Genomic DNA, 23,686 nt, shown 5'->3' with positions numbered 1-23,686 from the left:
ACTATTGGACTTCCGGTTTTCTCAGATGCAAATTGCAAATGCAAACTTGTTTTTATGCAAAACAATTCTTCTGGACACATTCTGGTTTATAACCTAGTTAGCTAGACATGTATCTGTCGGTCTTCCTGGGAAACCTAGAACTGGCTGTGGCAAAGCATGCAGAGGTGTGCAATATGTGGTGTGAGGGCTACCTCCCTTCCCTTTGGCAAGCTTGACAGACATCTTTATCATCTCCCTATCTTGACCTGGATGAGGCCTCCATTTTCTCAGCACTAGATCCAGGTGGTCACTGTTATTTGAAGTGGATGAAAAACGAGCAAAGCCTATTAGTATCCAGCACAAGCAGTGGAAGGAACTGTCTTTGGAATTGCACAGGCCTAGGTTTGACCCTCAGTCTGACAACTCACCCAACCTCAGTTTCTTTATTTTTAGACTTCCTCCTGCATCAGTGCCTGTGAGGATATCTGTAAAGCACCTTGTCCCTCTCTTAGCACAAGAAATGTGGATTCCTCTCCCTTTTCTCTCCATCGTGGGACATTTCCTTGAAGATTCAATGAGCATTTCTTAAGCAATTTTAGAGCTAAGGAAAGGTGACGTCTAGGTCATATGGTGCTAGGTCCACTGCTGAGGGTGAATTCAGCTTCCTCACAAATGTGGTAATTCACTTGTGGAATTGGAGCATTTGGGAAGGAGGGAGAAGAGAAAGAAAGGTGTGGAGTCAAGCAATACATGTTTGTGGCCAGTAGATTTCAAAGTTTTGGGAGTTGAAAAAATCCAATATACAAGATATAAGTAAATGGAGCTTCATAGGCTGCTATAGGAATGAGGGTTTAGAGACATGTTTAGAAACCTAGTCCTTCAGGAAACAAGGATACAAATAATATCTTTGCGTGTATCCAGCTCTATTCTTCACTATTACTTAATAAGCAATTATCTAAAGGACAACATGTGTTTGTGCTGACTGTCCCAGGCACTTCAGCAGGCCTGGTGCTATTTAGTTTGTACACAGACTTTGTGAACTACAGAATATAACTTTATTAAGAATATGTTTTATAGTTTCAGGCTTCTCAACACAAAGACTTATCAGTACCCCACTATTATTTTTTAAGCTTATCAAAGCACTAAAGCCACAGATCAGCACAAATTGCTAACAACACTAATGGATGCATGGAGCTGGGGAGAAAGGGCGTGAAGGCAGGAGAGCCAAGGCTGTCTTCAAATAACCTGTGATCAGAAACTTGAAAAGATTAACTTTAAGAGTAACTTAAAAGACTCAGAGAATTAACAGAATATTATATTTACTTCGAAAGTCATGTGGAAAGTATTTACACTTCTTTGAAAAAGCTGATGTTTTCCTTAAGAAGAGCTGTGGCATAAAATCTGAAATACTTTTAAAAAATTATTATGAGCCCTAGCTGGTTTGACTCAGTGGATAGAGCGTCAGCCTGTGGACTGAAGGGTCCCAGGTTCGATTCCAGTCAAGGGCACACGCCTGGGTTGCAAGCTTGATCCCCAGTGTGGGGCAGGCAGAAGGCAGCCAATCAATTATTCTCTCTCAACATTGATCTTTCTATCTCTCTCCCCTCTCCTTTCCTCTCTGAAATCAATAAAAATATATTAAAAAATATTTTTTTATGATGTTAAGTGGTGGGAAAATATACAAAACAAAAAACTCACCATCTTTACTAGTTTTAAGTGAACATGTCAGGGACATGAAGTACATTCACAGTGTTGTGCAACCATCACCACTGCCCATCTCCAAACATTTTATCTTGTAAAACTGAAGCTCCATACCGATAAACAGTAGCTCCTCATACCCCCGCCTCCCGACCCCTGGCAGCCACCATTCTACTTTCTGTATAAATTATTCTAGGTACCTCATGTAAGTTTTTGTGTTTTATACCGTTTTTGTGTTTTTACTAATTGGTTTATTCCACTTAACACAATGTCCTTAAGATTCATCTATGTTATAGCATGTGTAGCATGGAAATTCCTTTTTAAGGCTGAATTATACATATAAACCACATTTTACTTCTCTGTTTACCTGTCAGTGCACCCCTGGGTGGCTTCCACTTTGGCGCTATTGTGAAGAATTCAGCCTTCAACGTGAGTGTACAGACATTTTTCTGAGACCTTGCTTTCAAATTTGGGGTGTGTATACATACTGAGAAGTGGAATTGCTGAATCGTAGGGATGAAATATTTTTTATGGCACAGTTTTGTTTTGTAAAACTCTTTAGTATATATTTTAAAGGAGCAAATACTTAGGGGTGGACAGTTCGGTGACTTCACTTTATAGTTGAACAACAGCTATAAAAGAGAAAGCAGCCAGACAGAACTTTTGGGAGATCAAGTGGCTTCTTTCCTATTCATGGAGATTTAAGCCCTTAAGGGGTTGATTGTGTTCTAGGTTTGCATCTGTGGAGGTCTCCCAATCACACAATCAAGTGTAAGGGATCCATAGTGCAACCCAGGTTTAGCTCAGAGCCTGGGCCTAAGCAAACAACGCTGCGCTTCAGGAGGGAGACAAAGAGGAACTTCTCCAGCCCGCAGGGAGAGGCGCTGCCTTACCCAGCGGTAACCTATTTTTTGCTTATCTGGCCCACGGCCTTCCTTTCCAATCTGGACAGGAGGCGACCACAATGGACTCAGGTCTCTGTTGCTTCCTCAAGGGGGAAAAGAACATCTCCTCACAAAGATAGCTTCATTACTTGTTATCAAAGGGCCCATGTAATCAAATTTTACTTCAGCAAAACAATATTTCTCAAAGAGAGTTGGCGAGGTCTTTTCAGTTAATGCCAGTCATGCTACGAAGACAGTCATGCTTTCAAACCAAGAAACATGGTATTGAAACTTCTCCCAACTCAATGGACTTTGCTGAAAAAAAAGAAAGCTAGCATTTTGCTCACATAAAATAGGAGTAATCCAAGCACAGGCCTCGTATTGTGCCCCGGGTGGTGAGCAGCTGACACAATAATTTGGTGGTGGGGCCGTTGGAGAGAAAGAGTGTGTGTCTCTCTATAAAGAAGAGAGGCCACACTTTGGGTCAGAGCTATTCTCCCCTGAACAAGCTGGGGAATGTTTCAGATGTGGCAACCAAGACACTGTCTCGTTCACACACTCATTAATAGTATCACCTTTCATTAATCGGGTAACAACAGATAATGAAAATTAATCAAACAAAAACCCCTTTTGATATACTCCTCAATAGTGATGTCATAGACCATGGAATAGAAGATGCTTTTTTTCTCAAGAGACTGCTCTCTGACTGTAAGTGCTATACATTCCCAGGATGGCTTGTGAATCGGGAATCAGGTGGGTTTTGTTGGAAAAGACTAAGAACGCTAAATATCTTCCAGAATGTCTTTCAGATGTCTGAGGTCACTGCTACCTTAGACGCTCTCACCTAAACATTTCTATGTTATCACCTTGTAATCTAGGCTTCCACCAAAGTCCAGATTTTAGAGGATAAAGAATGAACAGCTTATCCCTTACTCTGCCCGGTCCCTTCCCTCCCCCCAAAGGGCATCTCTTTCTCACCTGTCATATGTTGCCACCACCCTATTGTGTATGTATGTCATGTGTATATGTCCTTACCATCCACCAGGGCTAACGAGCATTCTTGCTAACAGCATTGATGTCTCTGACTCTTTCCTCCTAGTGCAGGTTGGGTCAAATTGAAGTGTGCCTAACTGAGAATCCCTAGGGGAGACTGCTCTTTCTTTCTTAATATATTTTATTGATTTTTTACAGAGAGGAAGAGAGAGAAATAGAGAGTTAGAAACATTGATGAGAGAGAATCATCAATCAGCTGCCTCTTGCACACCCCCCACTGGGGATGTGCCCGCAACCAAGGTACATGCCCTTGACCAGAATCTAACCTGGGACCTTTCAGTCCGCAGACCGACACTATCCAATGAGCCAAACTGGTTTCAGCTTCTTCTTCTTTTTTTTTTTTTAATCCTCACCTGATGGTGTGTTTTTATTGATTTTAGAGAGAGAGGGCGGGGGACGAGAGAAACATTGGTTGGTTGCCTTCAGTGCATGCCCCAACCTGGGACCAACCCTGCAACCTAGGCATGTCCCCTGACCAGGAATTGAAACCACAACCTTTTGGTATAGGGGACGATGCTCCAACCACCTGAGCCCCTCAGCCAGGGCAGAGGAGACTGTTTTAAATGCAAATCCCAGGGACTCTGACTTACTAGGTTTAGAGCGGGTGCCCAGGAATCTGCATTTCGACAACACAGGCAATTCCAGGTAGGTGGCCTGCTGACCTCACTTTAAGAAGAAGGGCTCAAGGATGACAGTGTCTCTGCCCCAGCGGGGAGCTTGGTTTGATCAAGGATGATATGGATGACCAAAACCAGTTTGGCTCAGTGGAGAGAGCGTTGGTCTATGGACTGGAGGGTCCCAGGTTCGATTCCAGTCAAGGGCATGTACATTGGTTGCGGGCACATCCCCGGTGAGGGGCATGCAGGAGGCAACTGGTCGATGTTTCTCTCTCATCAATGTTTGTAGCTCTCTATTCCTCTCCCTTCCTCTCTATAAAAAAATCAATAATATATATATTTTTAAATGCTATGGATGAGTGTGGCAGTTCCCACGTTTTCCCCCAAAGCATCTGGGAGCAACCAAATGTTTCCGCACACACAATTGGCTGGGTTGTTTTCTGCGGTTAATCATTATGGGGACCAGCCTCAGAGAGTGAGGCACAGTCACACTTCTGCACGGCTCAGTGTGATTAAGGGCGGAAGTTTCTGTTTTGGGTGTTCCACACTGCCACCAACCGTGACTGACAGATGGGACAGGTAGACATTCCAGACCCAATGGCAGCTCCCACAGAGCTTTTCGATCTGGGAAACCAGCCAGTCCCTTCCCCTCGGCCTCAGTCTTCTCATGGGCAAGGGAACTAGGTGTTAGGAAGATAAATGAAGAAAAAAACCACAGTGTCCAATGACATGCCGATCTTGAAAACCAGCATGAAGACTTACAGCCAATGTGTCCATTGCCACTGTGAGAACTGGGTTGTCTTCTTAAAAGCCCACCCACAAAGCAAGAAAAGCTCCAGTGAGAAGCACTCCATCCCCCCACTCTAGCCCCTACCCTCTATTGCCCTCGACCACTGGTTAGGCTCATATGTGTGCACATAAGTCCTTGGGTTGATCTCCCCCTTTTATCCCCACCCTCCCTCTGAGGTCCAACAGTCTGACCCATGGCTCCTTGTCTCTGGGTCTGTTCTTGTTCATCAGTCTATGTTGTTCACCATTTCCCCTAGATGAGTGAGATCATGTCCTACTGGAAATATAAGAATCAAAAATGAGGCAAGTAATAATCGTTATGTTGAAAGGCATATGAATTAGTCTGTAGAGCAGGGGTCTTCAAACTTCTCTCATTATGAGAATCACCTGGTGGAGGTGTTAAAACACAGATTCCTGATAGCACTTCTTATAGTTGGGATCCGGGAATCTGTGTTTTAACAACTCCACCAGGTGATTCTCATAATGAGAGAAGTTTGAAGACCCCTGCTGTAGAGTTTCTTTCTGGGAGAAGCACATTCTTTAAACCAAATACTCAACCAGACTCCTCTTCAGCCAGCAGCACACTTAACCTTCACAACCCTTTGAAATGCAGAAGTGGATTATAGACGTTCCTTCAGATGACAGGGAATGGAGATGCCACTTATCCTGGGGCGGTGTCCGCAGAAGGGAAGGTCTCCAGAACTTAGTGATCCCAGCCCACACCCTTTCCCTTTTGAAAATCATACACTGTAAGTGCATCATTAAGTAATATGTGACTAAATCTGTCTCATAAAATCATTGCAGATGAAGCTAACTTCCTCCGTGAGCCTCTCCCTCTGCAAATGCCTTATTTCTTCCAGGAGGGTTCACTGCTTTCAATGTGGTGAAGATTCTTCGATACCTTGCTCTATGCAGGCACACTCAGATCGGTACCCCGAGGAAACGTACAGTGTGGCTTTATGTATGTACAAGAGCAGTGATTCTCAGCCTTTCTAATGCCTCGACCCTCGATACTTTAATATATTGATAGTTCCTCATGTTGTGATGACCCCCAACAATAAAATTATTTTCATTGCTACTTCATAACTTTACTTTTGCTACTGTTATGAATCGTAATGCAAATATCTGTGTTTTCCAATGGCTACCCACAGGTTGAAAACCGCTGCTGTAGAGCCTAAGACCATTGAAAAACACAGATATTTACATTATAATGCAATGCATCTGTGAGGTTTATTATTGCATACACACACACACACACACACACACACACACACACACACAGTGTGGCTTTATGTCTACACAAGCCAATAAATTGTTTGTGTGTGTATATATATATATATATATATATATACACACACAAAATTTATTGGCTTTAAGTGCTGCCAGGGCTTCAGATTGTGGATGTCCCCCAGTCTATCAGCCATCCACTTATTATTGGAGTCTTTTATTGTATCCATTGTTTTGCTAAAACAAAAATGGTTTAGTGCACATGCCATTCATGCCTTCTGAGCACACAGGTGTTTCCCTTAGGTAGATACTATAAAATGAAATTGCTGAGATGTGGAGTATGCACATTTTTATTTTTATCAATAATAGACATTAACTGAAGTAGATATATTGATTTAGACCAGTGGTGTACGAGAGGACATATCCCGTCATCTTGGCCAATGATGTTATATATTTCTTAAATACTGCCAATCTGCTGGCAGAAAAAAAAGCATCTTAATTCACTAAAATTTACATTTTCCTGATTTCTGGTCCAATGGAGCATTATTTCATGTTTCTTGGCCATTTGTTTCCTCTTTATCATTTACTGGCAATCTATGCTTCACCCATTTTACATCGTGTTGCCTGATACTGTTTAAAACTAAACTTTGGGAGTTCTATATACATCCCAAATCCTGATCTTCTGGTATTTATGCTGTAAATATTTCCTCCTGGGCTATTATTCGGCTTTTTAAAATTGTATAGGATATCCTTGTGTATTTTTTCAGTAAGAAGGTTTACATTTTGAGCTGGACATATTTATTGATCCTTTCTTTTATGAATTTTGTATGTTTATGTCCTGTTTATGAATGCGTACCCCCAGGTTATAAATATGTTTTTGTATATTTTCTCCTGTGATGAAGCTTGTGTGTTTTTCTGGTTCAGGGCACTGACTGAGTCTATGTGCTCTCCATTAGGCATCAGTTCAGAGTGTGAACAAGGGATGGCTGGAGTGTACAGGCTGAGAGTAAAGCTGACGTCAGATCCTGAGGGGGTACAAGCTCTGCTGGAGACTTGATTCAGGTCAAGGGGACGTAATTCAGTTTCAGGCTCAATCCTGTGCTGGAGGCAACCAGGAGAAGTTGTTTCTCTCTCCCCTCTCCCTTCCCAATCTCTCTAAAAATAATGGGGAGAGCCGAAACTGGTTTGGCTCAGTGGATAGAGCATTGACCTGCGGACTTAAAGGTCCCAGGTTCGATTCTGGTCAAGGGCATGTACCTTGGTTGCAGGCACATCCCCAGTAGGGGGTGTGCAAGAGGAAGCTGATCAATGATTCTCTCTCATCGATGTTTCTAACTCTCTATTCCCTCTCTCTTCCTCTCTGTAAAAAATCAATAAAATATACTTAAAAATAAATAAATAAAATAAAAATAATGGGGATATATCCTCGGGTGAGGATTTTTTTTTAAGTAAAAAATATAGCACATACAATGATGTGAAGTACATAATACTTGATAATGATAATAAACAACTGTGTGGCAGGTTTACATATTTACCATGCTATTCTCTTAATCATTACTTTGTAGTTTACTCATTCTGCTTTAAAAAGTCTTCTGTAAAACAGTTTGCCAAGTTACACTTATAGCAGCATCATACACTGCATGTTTACCAAGTCTCTTGATTATATCATTTTCTCTTATGCTTGATGTACTCTCATGTTGTTTTATAAATTTAATGTAGCATAAGTGTACAGAGTTTCTAAAATCTACAGTAGTGTACAGTGTTGACGTTGAGAAGGAACATGACTGCCAAGAAGGACTCCGAGTGGTTAATTGGGCTGAAATTCAGAATCAGAGTCCAGCAGCCATTGCTGACCAGGGCCTCCGACTCATGCTTCATTTCAGAGGAAAGCTGCAGACTGACCTGCAGGTCTTCTGCATTGTGTTCTTGTCCTGCAAGCTAACCCTTATAAAGGTATTCCTGGAATCATCTTTCAACCAATGGGCTAAGACCTGCCCTGTCCAATCAGAACTACACAGCTATAGCCTCATTTGCATCTTCACTGACCAATCAGAGCAACTCCACAATGACCAATCAGAACAGGTGTTTCTGACCAATCAGGGCAGTGCTAATTGGACCAGTCAAACTAAGCAAATTTGGATTACTCATTTGCATAAAAATGGACCAATCAGGAGCCAGGTCGGGCACTTTCTCTATATAAATGGGCCTTCCTAGTTGTTTTGGGGAGAGCATTTTCAGTTTCCCTCGGAGGATACGTCTACCAGTTTGCCAACGGTTCGCCTGACGACACTATGTTCTAGGCTTTCATATTTACTCACCTTTCACTGACCCACCCAGAGCAACTTAGTCCTGCATACTCCTCTCACGGTAAGTGCCCTATACAGGTGTATCACTTAAAAAATGCCTTTTATACCTTATTTTTTACTGTACCTTTCTATGTTTAGATACACAAACACCACTGTTACAATTACCTACAGACATTTAGTACAGTAACAAGCTGTACAAGTTGGTAGCCTAGGAGCAATAGGCCACACAGCCTAGGTGTGTAGAAAGTTATGCAATCTAGGATGGTATAAGTGTACTCTGTGACGTTCCTACAACCACGAAATTGCCCAATGAGGCATTTCTCAGACCATTTCCCTGTCCTTCCCGTAAATTACACTGTCCATCTTGTTCTCTTTAAATAAGTAAGTACTTAAGGCAGCATTTTGAGTTCTCGGCTTGAAGTCAGCCAGTGTAGTTACAGAGTCTCTGCTAGAGACACTGACTGCCTTGGTTTCCCTGTCTGAGATGGCGCTGCCACGAGGGGCCAGAAACCGGGTCTGGGAGAGTGGGCGAGTCATGTCAACATTTGTCAGGCTAGCGAGCCTTAGACCCTAGGAGAGGAGCGGGCAGGCCATGGGAAGACACAAAGCTGATCCCGCCTGGGCACGGGCTCCAGGCTCTGCAGCGCAGGGGACCCCCTCTCGAGCCCACGCGCAGATGAGGGGCGTATTTGCAGAGGGGGGATCAAACCACCTAACTCCAACCGCACAGCGCGCCTTAGAGGGGCGGGTCTGGGCGCTGCGCCTCCCGGGATCGCGGCTCTCTTGGGCATTGAGGGCGGGAGGGGGAGGAGCCATACGGGGAGGAGCAAAACCTGGAGGGAGGCCCCAGCAACCCCGGGCAGAGCCAGAGCGGTGGGATCCCGGGCGGGCGCACTGCCCCGGGAGCACGCGCCGTCCGGCCGGCCGCTCCCAGCTGCAGCCTCTCCAGCCCACGCCCCGGTGCACAGCTGAGAAGGGTCCGTGCTGACGGGGGCGAGGGTCCCGGGCTCCTGTCCTATCCCAGAGCTGCCGGGCTGTCCGCTCCCCTGCGTCCAGAGTGTGTGCCATGGACCCTGCGGAGAAGAAGATCTCGGTGTGGATCTGCCAGGAGGAGAAGTTGGTGTCCGGGCTCTCCCGTCGCACCACTTGCTCGGACGTGGTGCGAGTGCTGCTGGAGGACGGCTGGCGGCGGCGGCGGAAGCAGAGGCGGGGGAAGCGGCGGGGGGCGGCCAGGGACCCGCCAGGCCCCGGGGAGCAGCCGCCGGAGCCCCCGGAGGAGGAGGACGATGATGAGGACATGCTGCCGCCGGGCTTGCTGTGCGGTCCCCCGCAGTGCTACTGCATCGTGGAGAAATGGCGCGGCTTTGAGCGCATCCTGCCCAACAAGACGCGCATCCTGCGCCTCTGGGCCGCCTGGGGCGACGAGCAGGAGAACGTGCGCTTCGTCCTGGTGCGCAGCGAGGCGTCGCTGCCCAACGCGGGCCCGCGCAGCGCCGAGGCGCGCGTGGTGCTCAGCCGCGAGCGGCCCTGCGCGGCCCGGGGCGCCCCGGCGGCGCGGCCCGGCCCGGCGCTGACCCAGGAGAGGCAGCGGCGAGTGGTGCGCAAGGCTTTCCGCAAGCTGGCCAAGCTCAACCGCCGCCGCCAGCAGCAGCCGCCGCCGGCGTCGCCCTGCTCGTCCACCTCCTCGTCCACCGCCTCGTCCTGCTGCTCGTCGTCGTCGTCGCCGCGGGCCGCCGACAGCGTGTCGGTGGAGCGGATGGAGACGCTGGTGCACCTGGTGCTGTCCCAGGACCACACCATCCGCCAGCAGGTGCAGCGGCTGCGGGAGTTGGACCGCGAGATCGACCGCTACGAGGCCAAGGTGCACCTGGACCGAATGCGGCGGCACGGGGTCAACTACGTGCAGGACACGTACCTGCTGGACGCGGGCATCGAGCTCGATGGGCCCGGCGGCCCGAGAGAGGAGGAGCCCGAGCCCGAGGCGGTGGTGGCGGCGGCGGCGCCCCCCCTGGACGGCCCGGGGCAGGCAGGGGCGCTGGAGGAGCTGGCCCAGCGCTGCGAGGACCTCTGGAAGCTGCAGGAGCAGCGGGCGCAGCAGGAGGAGTTGCTGGAGCGCATCTCGGCAGAGATTCAGGAGGAGCTGAACCAGAGGTGGATGCGCCGGCGCCAGGAGGAGCTCGCGGAGCGGGGGGAGGAGTGCCCGGAGCCGCCCGATGGCAGCAGCCCGGACAGCGAGCTGCTGCTGGAGCAGGAGCGAGTCCGGACGCAGCTCAGCACCAGCCTCTACATCGGGCTCCGGCTCAACACGGACCTGGAGGCCCTCAAGTCGGACTTGGATTACAGCCAGCAGCAGTGGGACAGCAAGGAGCGCGAGCTGCAGGGCCTCCTGCAGACTTTGCACACGTTGGAGCTGACGATAGCGCCTGATGGGACCACGGGCCCTGGCGGACCCTCGCGGGAATCCCGGCCTCCGCCCGGCGCTGAGGTGTGGGTGGACCAGGCCCGCGGACTGGCCAAAAGCTGCCCTGGCAACGACGAGGACTCGGACACGGGGCTGAGCTCCATGCACAGCCAGGACTCAGACTCGGTGCCTGTGTGCGAATCCCTTGTATAGGAAGAGCAGGGTCAGGAGGGACATGTATGCTTTCCCCTTTCCTGTAGCAAGCCCTGGTCTGGCCAGCCCAGGAGGTGAAACCAGGCTGGGGGTGGACCCCCGAGCTCCTGGGGGGCAGCAGGCCTCCTATTGGGCCGGGAAGGGCTCCTGAGGCTGGGGGTGAGTGTGGAGGAGGGGGCAGGACCAGTGTCTCCAGTCCAAGCTCTTTCAGGGGAAGGAGGGAGGGAGGGAGGGAAGGAGGGAGGGAGGAGGTGAGAACCCCTCCTGCTGGAAAACACGCCAGGGAAACTGACGTGGTCCTAGCCCATTTGCAGAAACAGAAAAAGGGGTGTTGTGGACATTTCCCCACTCTTCTGTATGGGAAGGACTGATGGCAGCTAGAGTTTTAGGTTGTAGCATAAAGTGCTTTTAAAAGAAACACTTGGATGAAAAGGAAATTCCTTGAATGTTAATTGTGACTGTGAACGTGTTAAAACTAGCCAAAGAGGACACACTGGTGTTGGTCTCAGCAACATCTTTTATAAAACCCATAGGCACTAAAATCCTGGCTGTTTACATTTCTGCAGATCTGGGAATTATCCATCTGCTAAGCTGTTTGCCTGTTATTTTCTTTCAAAGACTAAATTGTACCGATGTCTAACCCCATATTTCCTCCTAGCAAATACAGTATTTGTTAAAATGGGATCCCTTTTCCAAAATAACTTTTTATTATTACAAAAACCAAACCTCTCTCTTCTGAGATACAGATTCCTGGCAGGCATAATTTTTGGTTAAAATTTAATCTGGGTCTTTGGGATTTGATCCTGCAAAGATTTGTGTGTTTTCCTTTCCTTCATATTGCCATTTCATTAACTTAATCACTGTCATTTCAGAAAAAAAATAAAAGGGAAGTTCCAGAATTCAAGTTAAGGACATAGACTAAACTTGCTGTTAAATGAGCATTCCCACTGAAACTAAGACTTGAAAGCAAAGCTCTTTGTCAGTGCTCAGCTTTTGAACTGAGCTCTGTGATCAAAACTAACCTTGACCTTAAAAGATTTCACCCAAACCCAAGTCTGACTTCAGTATTTTTGTTAAGGGAACAGTTACTTTTCCAAACTGATTTTGAGATCGTGTGAATGCCAGGATTTACTAGATCAGGCCTGAGAAAGATAAAATACAATCAAGCTAATAGTACATCTTGGGTGAACACAAACGCATATAAAAGTAAGCTAACGACTTGAATTACTCTTGTCTGGCTCACGCCTTTGCACGCGCCAGGAGATGCAAGTGCAACATCTCTCTGGCTCGCTCCCTCGCTCCATAGCTGGAGACAGCCCTGGTGGGACCTGGTGTAACTGTTCCAGTTATTTCAATGAAAACTTATCAGTGGCAGCTAGCTGCTGCCCTGTGGAAGGAGCCTGCTGGCAGTGTTCCCTCTGGGGTGCAGTGCTTCTGAGGAATGTGGGATCTAATCTGTCCCGAGGAGGTGCTAACAATGGGGTGTGTGTGGTGCCAGCCTGGTGCAGAAGCCTGGTATCAACCTAGCCCAGGAGCGGCTGGCTCCAGTTTCAACACTACACACGAAGATAAGTTAAGAGGTCTTGCTTTATAGAGAAGTTTCCTCCTTGGAGAGATTCTCTGTCTGCTTGTTGCCAAAAGGGGCCTGCTCACCTGACCTGAGGCCATTGGGGTGTCACTTTTTGAGAGGCCGCATCCCCCTACCTCCCAGTGCTATGACAGCATGCGTGGATATTTTCACATTTTTAAGTAAAAGGCCGGTTTCTTAATTGATGTTTTCAAAAGACATTAGCTGGCATAATTATGGTTTTTTCGTTTTCTCTGATGCAGAAGACATCTATGTGTTTGGCTTTGAGCATGATTAAAATGAGGAAAGGGACCAAAAGAAACCCACTGTCCCTAGACAATCATTTGGTCCCATAAACACAAGGCCTAATGATAGCTTTTCTTTGGAGGCAAAGGTAAAATCCTCATTCGAGTGTGACAAACGCTACTTGTCTGAATGGTTTGTGCCTGCAATGGGCTGACCTAGTGGTTTTAAAATTATTATGCTTTTTTTCCCCCCCTCAGGGTGGTAGGGGAGTTGGACATTTATTAACTCAAAAGAGAGCACAGAAGTTGGCAGAACAGGACTGCCTGGCAGAAAAGGAGCTGTTTTCCTTTTCACTATTATTTTAAACTTTGATGGGCTGCTGACGTCAGCAAATATGCCTGAAGCTTGTAAAGCAAATAAAGCCACATCACAGGGAGAAAGGCCTGTGGGATTTTCTCGTGCCCTCTTTCCAGAACCTTCTGTCCTGGCCACCTGAAGATTTTTGCCTCTCCAGTCAACTCTTCAGGCACCAAGCAGGCTTTGTTTCATAACAAAATGAAGCTCAGTCTGCCCTTCCATCCCCCTCCCCCACCCCCCATTCCAAATCAATTATATCCGCAAAAGGCACTCCTCTGAATGGGCAGGAGAAAGGACAACAGGTGAGGGAAAAGGAAGGAAACAATAGTTCCTTTTACCAAGAGCTTTTGCAAGCCTGAGAAAGGTGAAATATAGATAGAAAAGGCAAATCGGAGCCTCTGCCTAGAAAGTGGCTAATGGATGCTAAACATTTTAAAAAGTTCATTTTTTTTTTCCTTTAAACAATCATGATGGCATTAAGAATGGAATTGAAGGCTTTGAATGCATTGGCACCAGGATTTCAGTGCCCCTGGTAAAAGTAACCCTTTCTGCTCTTCAAGCCTTATAGAAGTCCTGGGGAGGAGCCTACGAAACAAGCTCCTCTCCAACCAGCCCCATCTTTTTTTTTGTAATTAATACAATTTATCGTGTTTTTTAGTCAATTCTTGGCCATCTGACCAAACCAAGAAGACTCTGCTTACTTCCTTATGAAATGAAATAAAGATTAGGAGGAGGATTTGCTAATTAGAAAAGTTAAATCTGTGGTCCTCATGATGGACCCGAGAGTAACAAGTAAAAAGAAAGGAAAAGCATTCAGGATCTTGCCACCAAAAGCTTATCACTGCTGAAATTTGAGATACTTCCTTCCAGATCTTTTGAATTGTGAATATTTCATATTTTGCTTATTTTATAAAAGTATTCAGTTTTAATGAGATTGTTTATATGCCTTTACGATCAGGTTTTGACAGACTGGTAAGTGGCTCCATCTATCTGTTGGATGTATCATGGTGCATATTACTGTTCCATTATGAGGTCATTCCCGGTGTTTTTCATTATTATAAAGACATTATGATAAGCTTCTTTGTGCACATATCTGTTTCTCTAATTGGACCCTCTTTCAATGAGATAGCTTCCCAGAAAGAGAAGTCCCAAAGAGTACAAATATTTAAAAACTTGTCAAATTGGTTTTCAAAAGATTTGTTCTAATTACAATCCTTTGTGCATGGCAATGCCTACTTCACCACTCCTTAGCTTTCATTAGTTATTATATTCTGGTAAGAAAATATATTGACCAAAATGAATGAATGAATTCTTTGTGGCCCCAGGAAGCCAGGGCTGGCAACCAGAGCCTTAAAATACCTTTACAACAGAAGGGGCAACTCATCCTACCAGAAATGTTAAGATGATATGGTACCTTCTTTCTTTCCTGTTTCCTTGCCCTCCCTGAGCACTGCTTGGTGATAGCAATCCTGGCTCATATCAGAGCTGGCCATCCTTCTCTTGGAGCAGGAGGGTCCAAAACACCACACCAGCAAGATTAAGGGGATTAACAAATAAAAGAATCAGATTTATAAAAAGAAAATATTCATTATCTTTTTGCATCTTGAGTCTATCAGAAAAGGTTATGCTTAGAAGGTGATATCATACAATATATTTGATTTTGTGCTTCTCCCTTCCCACCCATATAAAATTGAAGCCAAAATAAAATCAATACACACAATAAATAGCTATGATACTGAGCTCATTCTTAAATTCTTGAAAAAGGAAAATTTGATCATGATAATTTGTGAAATGATAATTTTTGTTCTGAAAATGTTTGTGAAACGTGTCTTTGCAAACGGAAAGGAAAGAGGATAGGGAGGAACTCTCTATTGTTGAGTGCTTTCCAAATGCTAAATCCTGGTGCTTTCTCCTGTGCATTGTCTCGCATTCATCTCAGGAGATAGGACTTTTGATCGCTAATTTTACTGATAAACCCAGGCCACTCCATTGGTAAGTAGCAGATCCAGGATTCTGACCCAAGTCTGACTCCAAAACCTGTGCCCATTTTGCTGTATCACACCAAGCGCATTAGACCCACAAAGAGTTTGTCACACTCGGAAAAAAAGATTTCATAGGCCGCAGAGAGTTGGCATTGGAATGGACTCAGACGTCATCAAATCTTGTCTAAGTATTTCTACTAGTGCAGTGGACTGATTTTTTTTTGAATCGTAGAGGCATTCTCTTCCAGGTGAGGATTAGGGAAAAAAGGAGAAATTCTTACATAAATACCTGGGCATCTGTCTGAGAGATGCAGTCTTTGCCAATGAAAAATATTTCTCACAAAAATTAATATCCTGTGCATCAACATGAAACTTTTAACTGCAGGCCTCCAGGGCTCAGGTACAGTCACAGCTGGAAGGTGGTATCAACAACCACAGCTGAGCTGGATCGTCCCCAGCGCTTCTAACCAAGCCTCTTTTCTAGTTGAGCCTCTGGGAACATGAGGGTCATGGAAGGGTCAGGGGATGGAGGGAGTGCTGGGCCTTGTGTGGACTCCCATGTCCGCAGAGTTAGGCACGCACACCTGACTGAGGGTGTCTTTGGCCACGCTGACTCCCCTGCACATGTGGAGGCCAAGCCCGGATTACTTGAAGGACGCTGTCGCAGCCGCTACCTCTCTCATCCATTCCCACGAAAATTTTCCCTGTTTCAAACACCTCCAGGATTCCCCACAGCTTTCAGGATAAAATGTACATTTTTTAGCAGGATTTATTAAGTTATCCAGCTCAAGGCCCCTCTCCCAAGTCCACTCTTCTCCCAACCTTAAGAACATCGAAGTGAGTGGATTCTATTTCTTCATTCACATGGCACTGCCTTCCTCCATTCATGGAAGGCTCTTTTCTATTATCTTATTTTACTTCATGTTACCCTTCCTCTTCCATTCCCACTCCTAGTTTCCTCCTTACTCCCGCCTTAGGCACCTATCCCATGTGTTTAATCCATGAGCTTCCAAGCCATCTTATATAGTCAGGGCTGCCATGCTGCCCACTCCAGGGGGCACTATTCGTGTTGTATTCTGGAAACTTTGAATGGGAATGGACTCCTGAAGTTGAGCAGTGTGCTGGCATAATCCATCTGCTCAGGTATTATAATCATCCTTGAAAAGTAGAATAAAACTATGTGCATTTCTTAATATACATGACTTTCACTGGACTATAAAGCCCATTGTATTTCTTTTTTTTCACATGACAGTATATTGTGTGAACACTCTACATTGCAATATGTAAATCTAGTTATATTCTTATCATCATGGTATTCTACCACTTTTTTTTTTTTTTTTTAATATATTCCTTAGTTGGAACACCTATGGTGTTAGCAATTTCTTACTCTCTCAAATAATGGGTGTTGGAGGGAACACCTGGGCTTTGAGCTTCTCAAGGTGGAGAAAATCCATGATGTGTTTCTGGGAGTGGGTGGCTAAAGAGAATGGGGGAAGATCAAGGCCATCAAAGCTGGAAGGCCAACGATGTTAGGAGACACATGTACACAGATGTTGAAGCCTCCCTTGATGATTTCAGGAATTGGTATGGAGAAAGGAAAAAGTGTGGGAGTGAAGGGACAGAGAAGTTAATCAATAGAAGCAATATTGTGATAACAAGCGAGGCTTGCATTGGAGAAATGACTGGGAAGAGAGGTGAATGATCATGTTCCTCCCAGCTCAGCATACACCAGAAGTTCCCATTTCCTCTGGAGAAAGTCCAAACATCTTAGCACATCCTGCACAATAGCCTCACCTCCCATCTCCACCCTCTCTAGCATCATTGAACCACTTGAGTTTTCCTGTTGGCACCTCTCTCTCTTTGCATATATCGTCCTTGTCATCTTGAAGGATGTTTGTCCCTTCTTTATGGCTTAGTTCAAATGTCATACTTCTATAAACTCTTTCTCAAATTCCCATGCCATTCATTCAGGGAGCTGGTATTTATTGAGCATCTAACATGTGCCAGCCTCTGAGTCGGGCACTAATTCATTTGGTCCTTCCTCTGTACAATCCATCGAAGCTTTCCAGGTCTGTTAGCAGAGAGGAGACTGGCTCAGCAACAGAGCTCCCAGACTTGACTCAATAATCACCAAACCTGAGAACCAGGCTCCATTGGAATTTCATCAACAGGAAGGGCTGGGCAGGTTTCTTCTCATTTCCTTGTCTTAATTCCGACCTCAAGAGCTTCTACAGCTATAAACAACAAAGTATATTTAATAAGTGAGATGCATTGGCCTGTGAAACAGTGTTCCTGATTCATTAGGAAGTTGTGGTCAGGTTTTATTGCAGTACGTGCTTCGTATCTTGATTTCTGGGTACCTGTGTGCACAACTCTGTCTCTATCTGGGCACCAGGTGATTTTCACTAAGATTCATTTACTTTGCCGGAAGCAGAATGGAAATAACAGAGAATCTCTTGAGGGTGGGGTGGGGGGCCATTTGTTTGGTGTAGAGATTACACATTGGATGGCATACGCACCCACTTAGAGGCCAACATTTAGTCAACAAATGTTTAAGATGAGCAGTGCGTAGGTTCTGAACCCGGCACTGCAGAACACAGGTAAGCCCGCTCCCAGCCCCCTGGGGGCATCAGAGCTGCTGCTGCCCTCCCTGCAGCTGTGCCCTCTTGGTCTGGCCACTACATCATGTCTCCATTGTTAGCATAAGCCTTCCCTTTTCTGGAAAGCCTTCTATGGGCCCTGGTAGAGATGGTGAGGTGTCTATCCAATACCAATTTTTTTCTTCATCCTATGAATAAATTCTGGTTATAGTCTGGGTAGCACTGTACACAGCTGGTAAATTGTATTTCCCAGTCTCTCTTACATTTAGGAGTGGCTATTAAGATGTAAGAGGAAGTAGTTTTGTGAAAATTCTAGCCGACTTAGTTAAAAGGTGCCCCCATTTGCTCTCACTTCCCTTTTCCCCCTTTATTTTCGGATCTCAGATGTGATGGCTGGTGCTCTTGCAGCCATTTTGAACAATCTTGAAAATGTAAGACATTAAGAATGGTAGAGAGAAAAAGATGGAAGCTGGAAACTACTTTAAAAGCCTTGGACTGCCTATCTCTGGATTTCTTCATTTTTAGATAAACAAATGAACCTTATATTAAGTCTGTTTTTACAATTGAAACTAATCCTTACCAATACAACCCCCAGACTCTTTCATGATTGACTTTTCTTTATAACACTACTTCCAGGCATTTTTATTGGTATGTGTCTCCCATTATAACATAAGCTCTATGAGAATAGTGATTTCTCGTGGTATAGACCAGAGCCTGACATACAGTATATCCTCATTATAAAGTTGTATTATTGTCATTATTGTTATATATGCCCTCTGTCATAACAGCCTTCATACTTGCCACCACACACTTAATGGCTATCTTCCCCACCACTCCCATATACAGGGGTCACATCTGCCTTGCTCTTTGTGTAACATTGGCATCTAGCCTAATGCTAGGACATAATCAATATGATAAAAGCCTAAGTGACTATTACCGTGGAAAGGCCAGAATGACTGGTCACTATGATAGGCACTGACCACCAGGGGGAAGATGCTCAATGCAGGAGCTGTCCCCTGATGGTTAATGTGCTCCCACAGGGGGAGTGCTCCTCAGCCAGAAGCCAGGCTCATGGCTGGCGAGTGCAGCATGGTGATGGGAGCCTCTCACTGGCCAGGCCTAGGGACCCTACCTGTGCATGAATTTTGTGCACTGGGCCTCTAGGATATATATCCTACTGTTTCTGTTTATCTGGAGAACCCTGACCAATATAAGAGGGCATTTACAAAGGGCTCCAGATTTATAGAGAAGGATGTTACTCCACCTGGAGGGATTTGGGAAAGCAGAGGAGATGGAACCTAATAGATGTATGTGAATGTGATGGGTGGCAAAGGCATTCTAAATAAAGGGGAACAGAACATGCAAAGACATGATGAGGACCATTGCATGTTAGGGGAATGTGAAGAATGTGAAGCACAGAGTATGCATGGAAGAGGGTGGTGAGAATGTAATGTTAGTACATGATGTTAGCATGATAGTCTGGGACTAGTTCTGAAGATCTTAGAGTTGTAGTGTGTAACATCATCAGATATGTCATGTCAAAAGACAGCTGTGGTGACCATGTATGGAGGAGAGAAAAACCAGGGAGAAGGTAAGCAATGACTTAGGGCCAGAAAAAGGGCAGTGTTTATAGACATAGAAGGGAAGAAACAGATGTGAGACATTTATGATTTGGAACAGATAGAACTAGATGCCTAAATGTGGTGGTGAGGAAATTAGAACTGAGAAGTAAAAGATGATAGATACCGGTTATCTGGACAAAAAAAAAATTGAGAGAGGTGTTCAGACCTGGGAGTAAGACGAGTTGAGCTTTGAACATGCTGGCTGTGAGATGCTGTTCAGACATCCAGGTGGAGGTGTGCAGAAGGCAGTTGCGTAATGCTTTTGGAGTTTGGAAAACAAAGTGAAAGGGTGCTACTGATTGGGGAGCTGTGACCACGGAAACAGCAACTGAAACGATTGAATTGGGAGGTCTTTCCCAGGCAGTATGTACACTGAGAAGGGGAGAAGGTACCAAATCTCACACAATAGGTCATGGCTTCTTAATTTGGCTCATTCACTAAAATCCACATCCGGAATGGGAATATGGAACTTAGCCAATATTTTCTTAACTTTCAATACGTAAGGGAAAAGAGCTGGGGATAAAATAGGTTTGGTTTTTTACTAGAGAGGTCCAGAAACCAAGGTGCTAGTACTGCAAATGTCAAAGGGAATGAGGAGCAGTAAGGAACCATTGTAACATTTAGTAACACCTGGCATCAAGAGAAAACCTTTCTCCCAAGAACTGGAACCTTTGCCAAGACTCCATGAATCTTCACAGAGAGTTCAGGAAGTCTGTACAAGCCAAGGAAGACTATATTAACTTCTGATGCACACAAAAGAAATGGTTCTGAGAACACCAGACCGTTCTTAAAGCTCAATGCCAGGGAGTGTTACAGTCAAACCACCTGACTCCGAGCCCATCCTTGTGACCATAGGTCTGACCTATCTCCTGTCTGGATCTAGCAACACAATCACGTGTACTCCTGGCCTTGCCAATCCTAAATCTCAAATCCTGTCTCAAGCCGGACCAGAGAGATGGGATGCATGTGTTCCAGAAAAAGACTTGATTTCAACAGGGTGTTCTCTCATGGAGAAGGAATAGAATTTAGTCAGACATACGTGACTCCAAGGGCCACAGCTGCTACTTCCAAGCTGTGGGTAATGCTGGGCTGTTTATTTTATATCTTTGGGCCTCAGTTTATATCTCCCAACCTCAAAATGGCGATAATGCTAGCTATTTCATGGTTGTGGGAAGATGTGTTCATTCAACAAATATCTTTTGAGTATCTACTATATGCCAGGCGTTGTTCTGGTCTCTTGGGATATATCAGGAAACAAAACAAAGATCCCTGATTGGGCTCTTACTTTCTTAGGCAGTGAAGGGCGGGAGGGAAGGAGAGATAGATGATAGATAATGAAATAATGGAGGAGCAAATTATCTGGAATGTTAAATGATGATGATTTGTGGGAAATGGAGAAATAAGGTATGGGGAACTTAGCACACTGGCTGGCTGGCACACAGTAGGAACTCCTGAAATGGGTGTTCCTATTTACCATAATTAAGGAAAGATGAGAGCCTGAGGCAGACTGACAGACTGTACATTTTTATGAAAATGTGTCTATCTCTTAAATTTCAGTCAGGAGTAAGCAGAAAAGTTGCCAGAGAAGGATAAGGGTAGATGATTACAAAGTGAGGGGGGAAAAAGTCAACTTGAAATGCTTTTACGTGATGTGTAATTAGCTGCATCTATTCTAATGACCACTAATTAAGCTGTCTCTTGCAGGCTTCCAGAGAAAATCACTTGCCCAAACAGGTAGACTGAAATGTGCATTATAAGACCTCCAGCATTTAAACTGAGTTTTATTTTTACCATAGCTCAAGGAACAGCTTAGAAAGGTCAGCCTATTTTCTTCTACCAAGTATCCTTTACAAGTGATCATTTATTTTTAGTTGTAGTTTTATTTTAAAATGAACATTATGTCACATTTTCTACATTTCATTCATGATGACTTCTTTGGTCTGCACAAAGAAGCAGTAGTCATAGTTTTGGGTCATATATTTATTAGTTTGGCTAACAAACATTTGTGCAGTTAATAATAAAAATGAGAGTTCTAAATTCTTCAGTGTGGACCAGTTACCAAGTCAAGTTTTTATGCGCTATGCCTAATTTAATTTTCTCAATGATCCTTAAAGTTAGATATATGTTATATGACTCCACAGAAGTCTACAGAGATTAAGTAACTTCACATGGTCGGATAACTAACTAGGAAAAGGTGGAGGCAGAATTTGAACCCAGGTCTGACTGATCATATTTGATCACTATTATATATGACAGACCTCATGTTAAATCAAGTAAGGCATGGCTCTGGCCTTGGAGAACCTAGTTATTTAATGGGAGAGACATATAAATAAACAAATAATTACATGACAATATGGTAAGTGCTAAATTAGACATAATAGATGTGCTCTGGGAACCCAGACAGACAAAAAGAACTGCCTACTCAGATTGCATTGAGGAAATTTTCCAGAAGCAATGTGTAAGGTGGGTGTTAATGGATGAGTAGGAGTTTGTCTGAAAGCAAAGGGCAGGGATGAAGGGAAAGATAACATTGAGCAAGATTTCTCTGGCTCTAAAGCCCATGGTTTAAACTCTATGCTAGACTAACTATCCCCATTCATTGCACAATTAATTAGATGTCCAAAGAGTATTTTCTTGTACATTCAGGTCTTTAAGAGAGACAAAAAAGAAAAACCGAAACTGACTTAATATTAATAATCAACCTAAAGTATTCAGGTATTACAAACACACGTTTTCCTTGAAGATACTTGCCCTGAGGATTTTCAAATGAGTCACTGATGGTGCCCTCTGACAGGCAGGGCACACAGAAACTGTCACACTGGGCTCCAGCCCTGAAGCCCCTCTAGGCAAACCCTTCAGATGCACAAAGTTAGCAACAGGGTTGTCCACATGCAAGCGGGTTAATGCAGAAAAATCTCAGAGCAGGTGGTCCGTGAGAAGGAGGTGAAAGCCACTTGCTTTCTAGATTTGTAGTTGCCTGTAGCAGGAGGGAAATGATCGCCGTGGCGACTGTTTACCTTGTCTCCCTGAGAAGATGGCTTATTGTAGTCAAGCTTTTCTGTCCTATGAGAAGTGATGGTGTGTTTGCATTTCTGTTGCATCTCACCCATCACATAGCGGAGCTAGTTCAGACGTTCCCGTCCTAAGGGCTGTAATAAAACCGAAAGCCCTCGTGTAAGCCTTGTAGCAATTGGGCTTGAGATGTAAACGCTGAACAAGGGAACCAATGTCTAATACCAGTCTGGGAACACAGTTGGTATTCTGTGCTAAATAAATTAAACAAACTAAACATGTTTATTTGATCTTCCTGCCATGTGGACATTTTAATTAAATGTATGGGTTATTTCTGATTACAAAACAAAAATAATCAAGCGTCTGAAGCACAGGCAGTGGCCCTAGCCTAGAGGGAGTATGATGCCCCCAGGGCAGTGGGAGTTCTCAGAGTGCCTGGAGGGCAGGGGTGAGGGGGCAATAGGGCGGGACCAGGCAGTGGAAGGTCGGGGACCTAGACTTGTAATGAAGGAGTTGAGAACAATGGGAATATCAATGGGTTTTAGGTAGGAGATGATGTATGTCTTTATGGAACAGCACTCTGGCTGCTTCATAAATGGATTGTAGAGCAGTGGTTATGCCAAGAGAGCTGGTTGGGAAATCCTGCCAGGCCTCCAGTGAGGGACAATGGACTGAAGAGAGGGGAATGAGAGGGGAGACAGTGGGGATGAGAGACTAGGCAGGTAGGATGGCAGGGCTTTTAGGGAAAAGGAGAAATCATCTCCTGGGATTTTCACCTGAGTAACTAATGAATGTCCTGTGCTCAGATGGGGAACAGTAGAAGATGAGAATGTCTGGAAGGAAAGGTCAAGAGACTGATTTTGGACCCGGTATGCTTTTTTGATTACCTGAGTAACACGCAATAGAGATTTCAGGCCCAGGAGAAAGGTTTATAGTAGTGTGGTGTGTGTGTGTGTGTGTGTGTGTGTGTGTGTGTGTGAGAGAGAGAGAGAGAGATATTCAACAAAAATAGATCATACTGTACAGCAACCTATTTTTTTCATCTAAAATTTTTATCTACATATTTCTTTAATAATCTTAACAATTTCTTTATTCTTTTTAATGGTTGCATGATATATGAATATGAAATTGTT

The 23,686-nt window shown here is 44.8% G+C and overlaps 1 protein-coding gene across 1 annotated transcript; it reads left to right on the top strand.

Annotated features, from left to right (window-relative positions):
- Positions 1-9,406: 9,406 nt before the first annotated feature.
- On the top strand, positions 9,407-15,435 carry RASSF10 (Ras association domain family member 10). Its single transcript, XM_045577636.1, has one exon. It carries the CDS (start codon positions 9,620-9,622, stop codon positions 11,165-11,167), a length of 1,548 nt encoding a protein of 515 aa, XP_045433592.1. The 5' UTR covers positions 9,407-9,619; the 3' UTR covers positions 11,168-15,435.
- The last annotated feature ends 8,251 nt before the right edge of the window (positions 15,436-23,686 follow it).

This window comes from Pipistrellus kuhlii, unplaced genomic scaffold, assembly GCF_014108245.1.
Source record: "Pipistrellus kuhlii isolate mPipKuh1 unplaced genomic scaffold, mPipKuh1.p scaffold_m20_p_9, whole genome shotgun sequence".
NCBI lineage: Eukaryota > Metazoa > Chordata > Mammalia > Chiroptera > Vespertilionidae > Pipistrellus > Pipistrellus kuhlii.
This window is presented reverse-complemented; position numbering and strand designations above follow the sequence as displayed.

Coding starts and splice junctions, on each gene's coding strand:
- RASSF10 (XM_045577636.1), top strand. CDS start 9,620: ATGGACCCTGCGGAGAAGAAGATCTCGGTGTGGATCTGCCAGGAGGAG.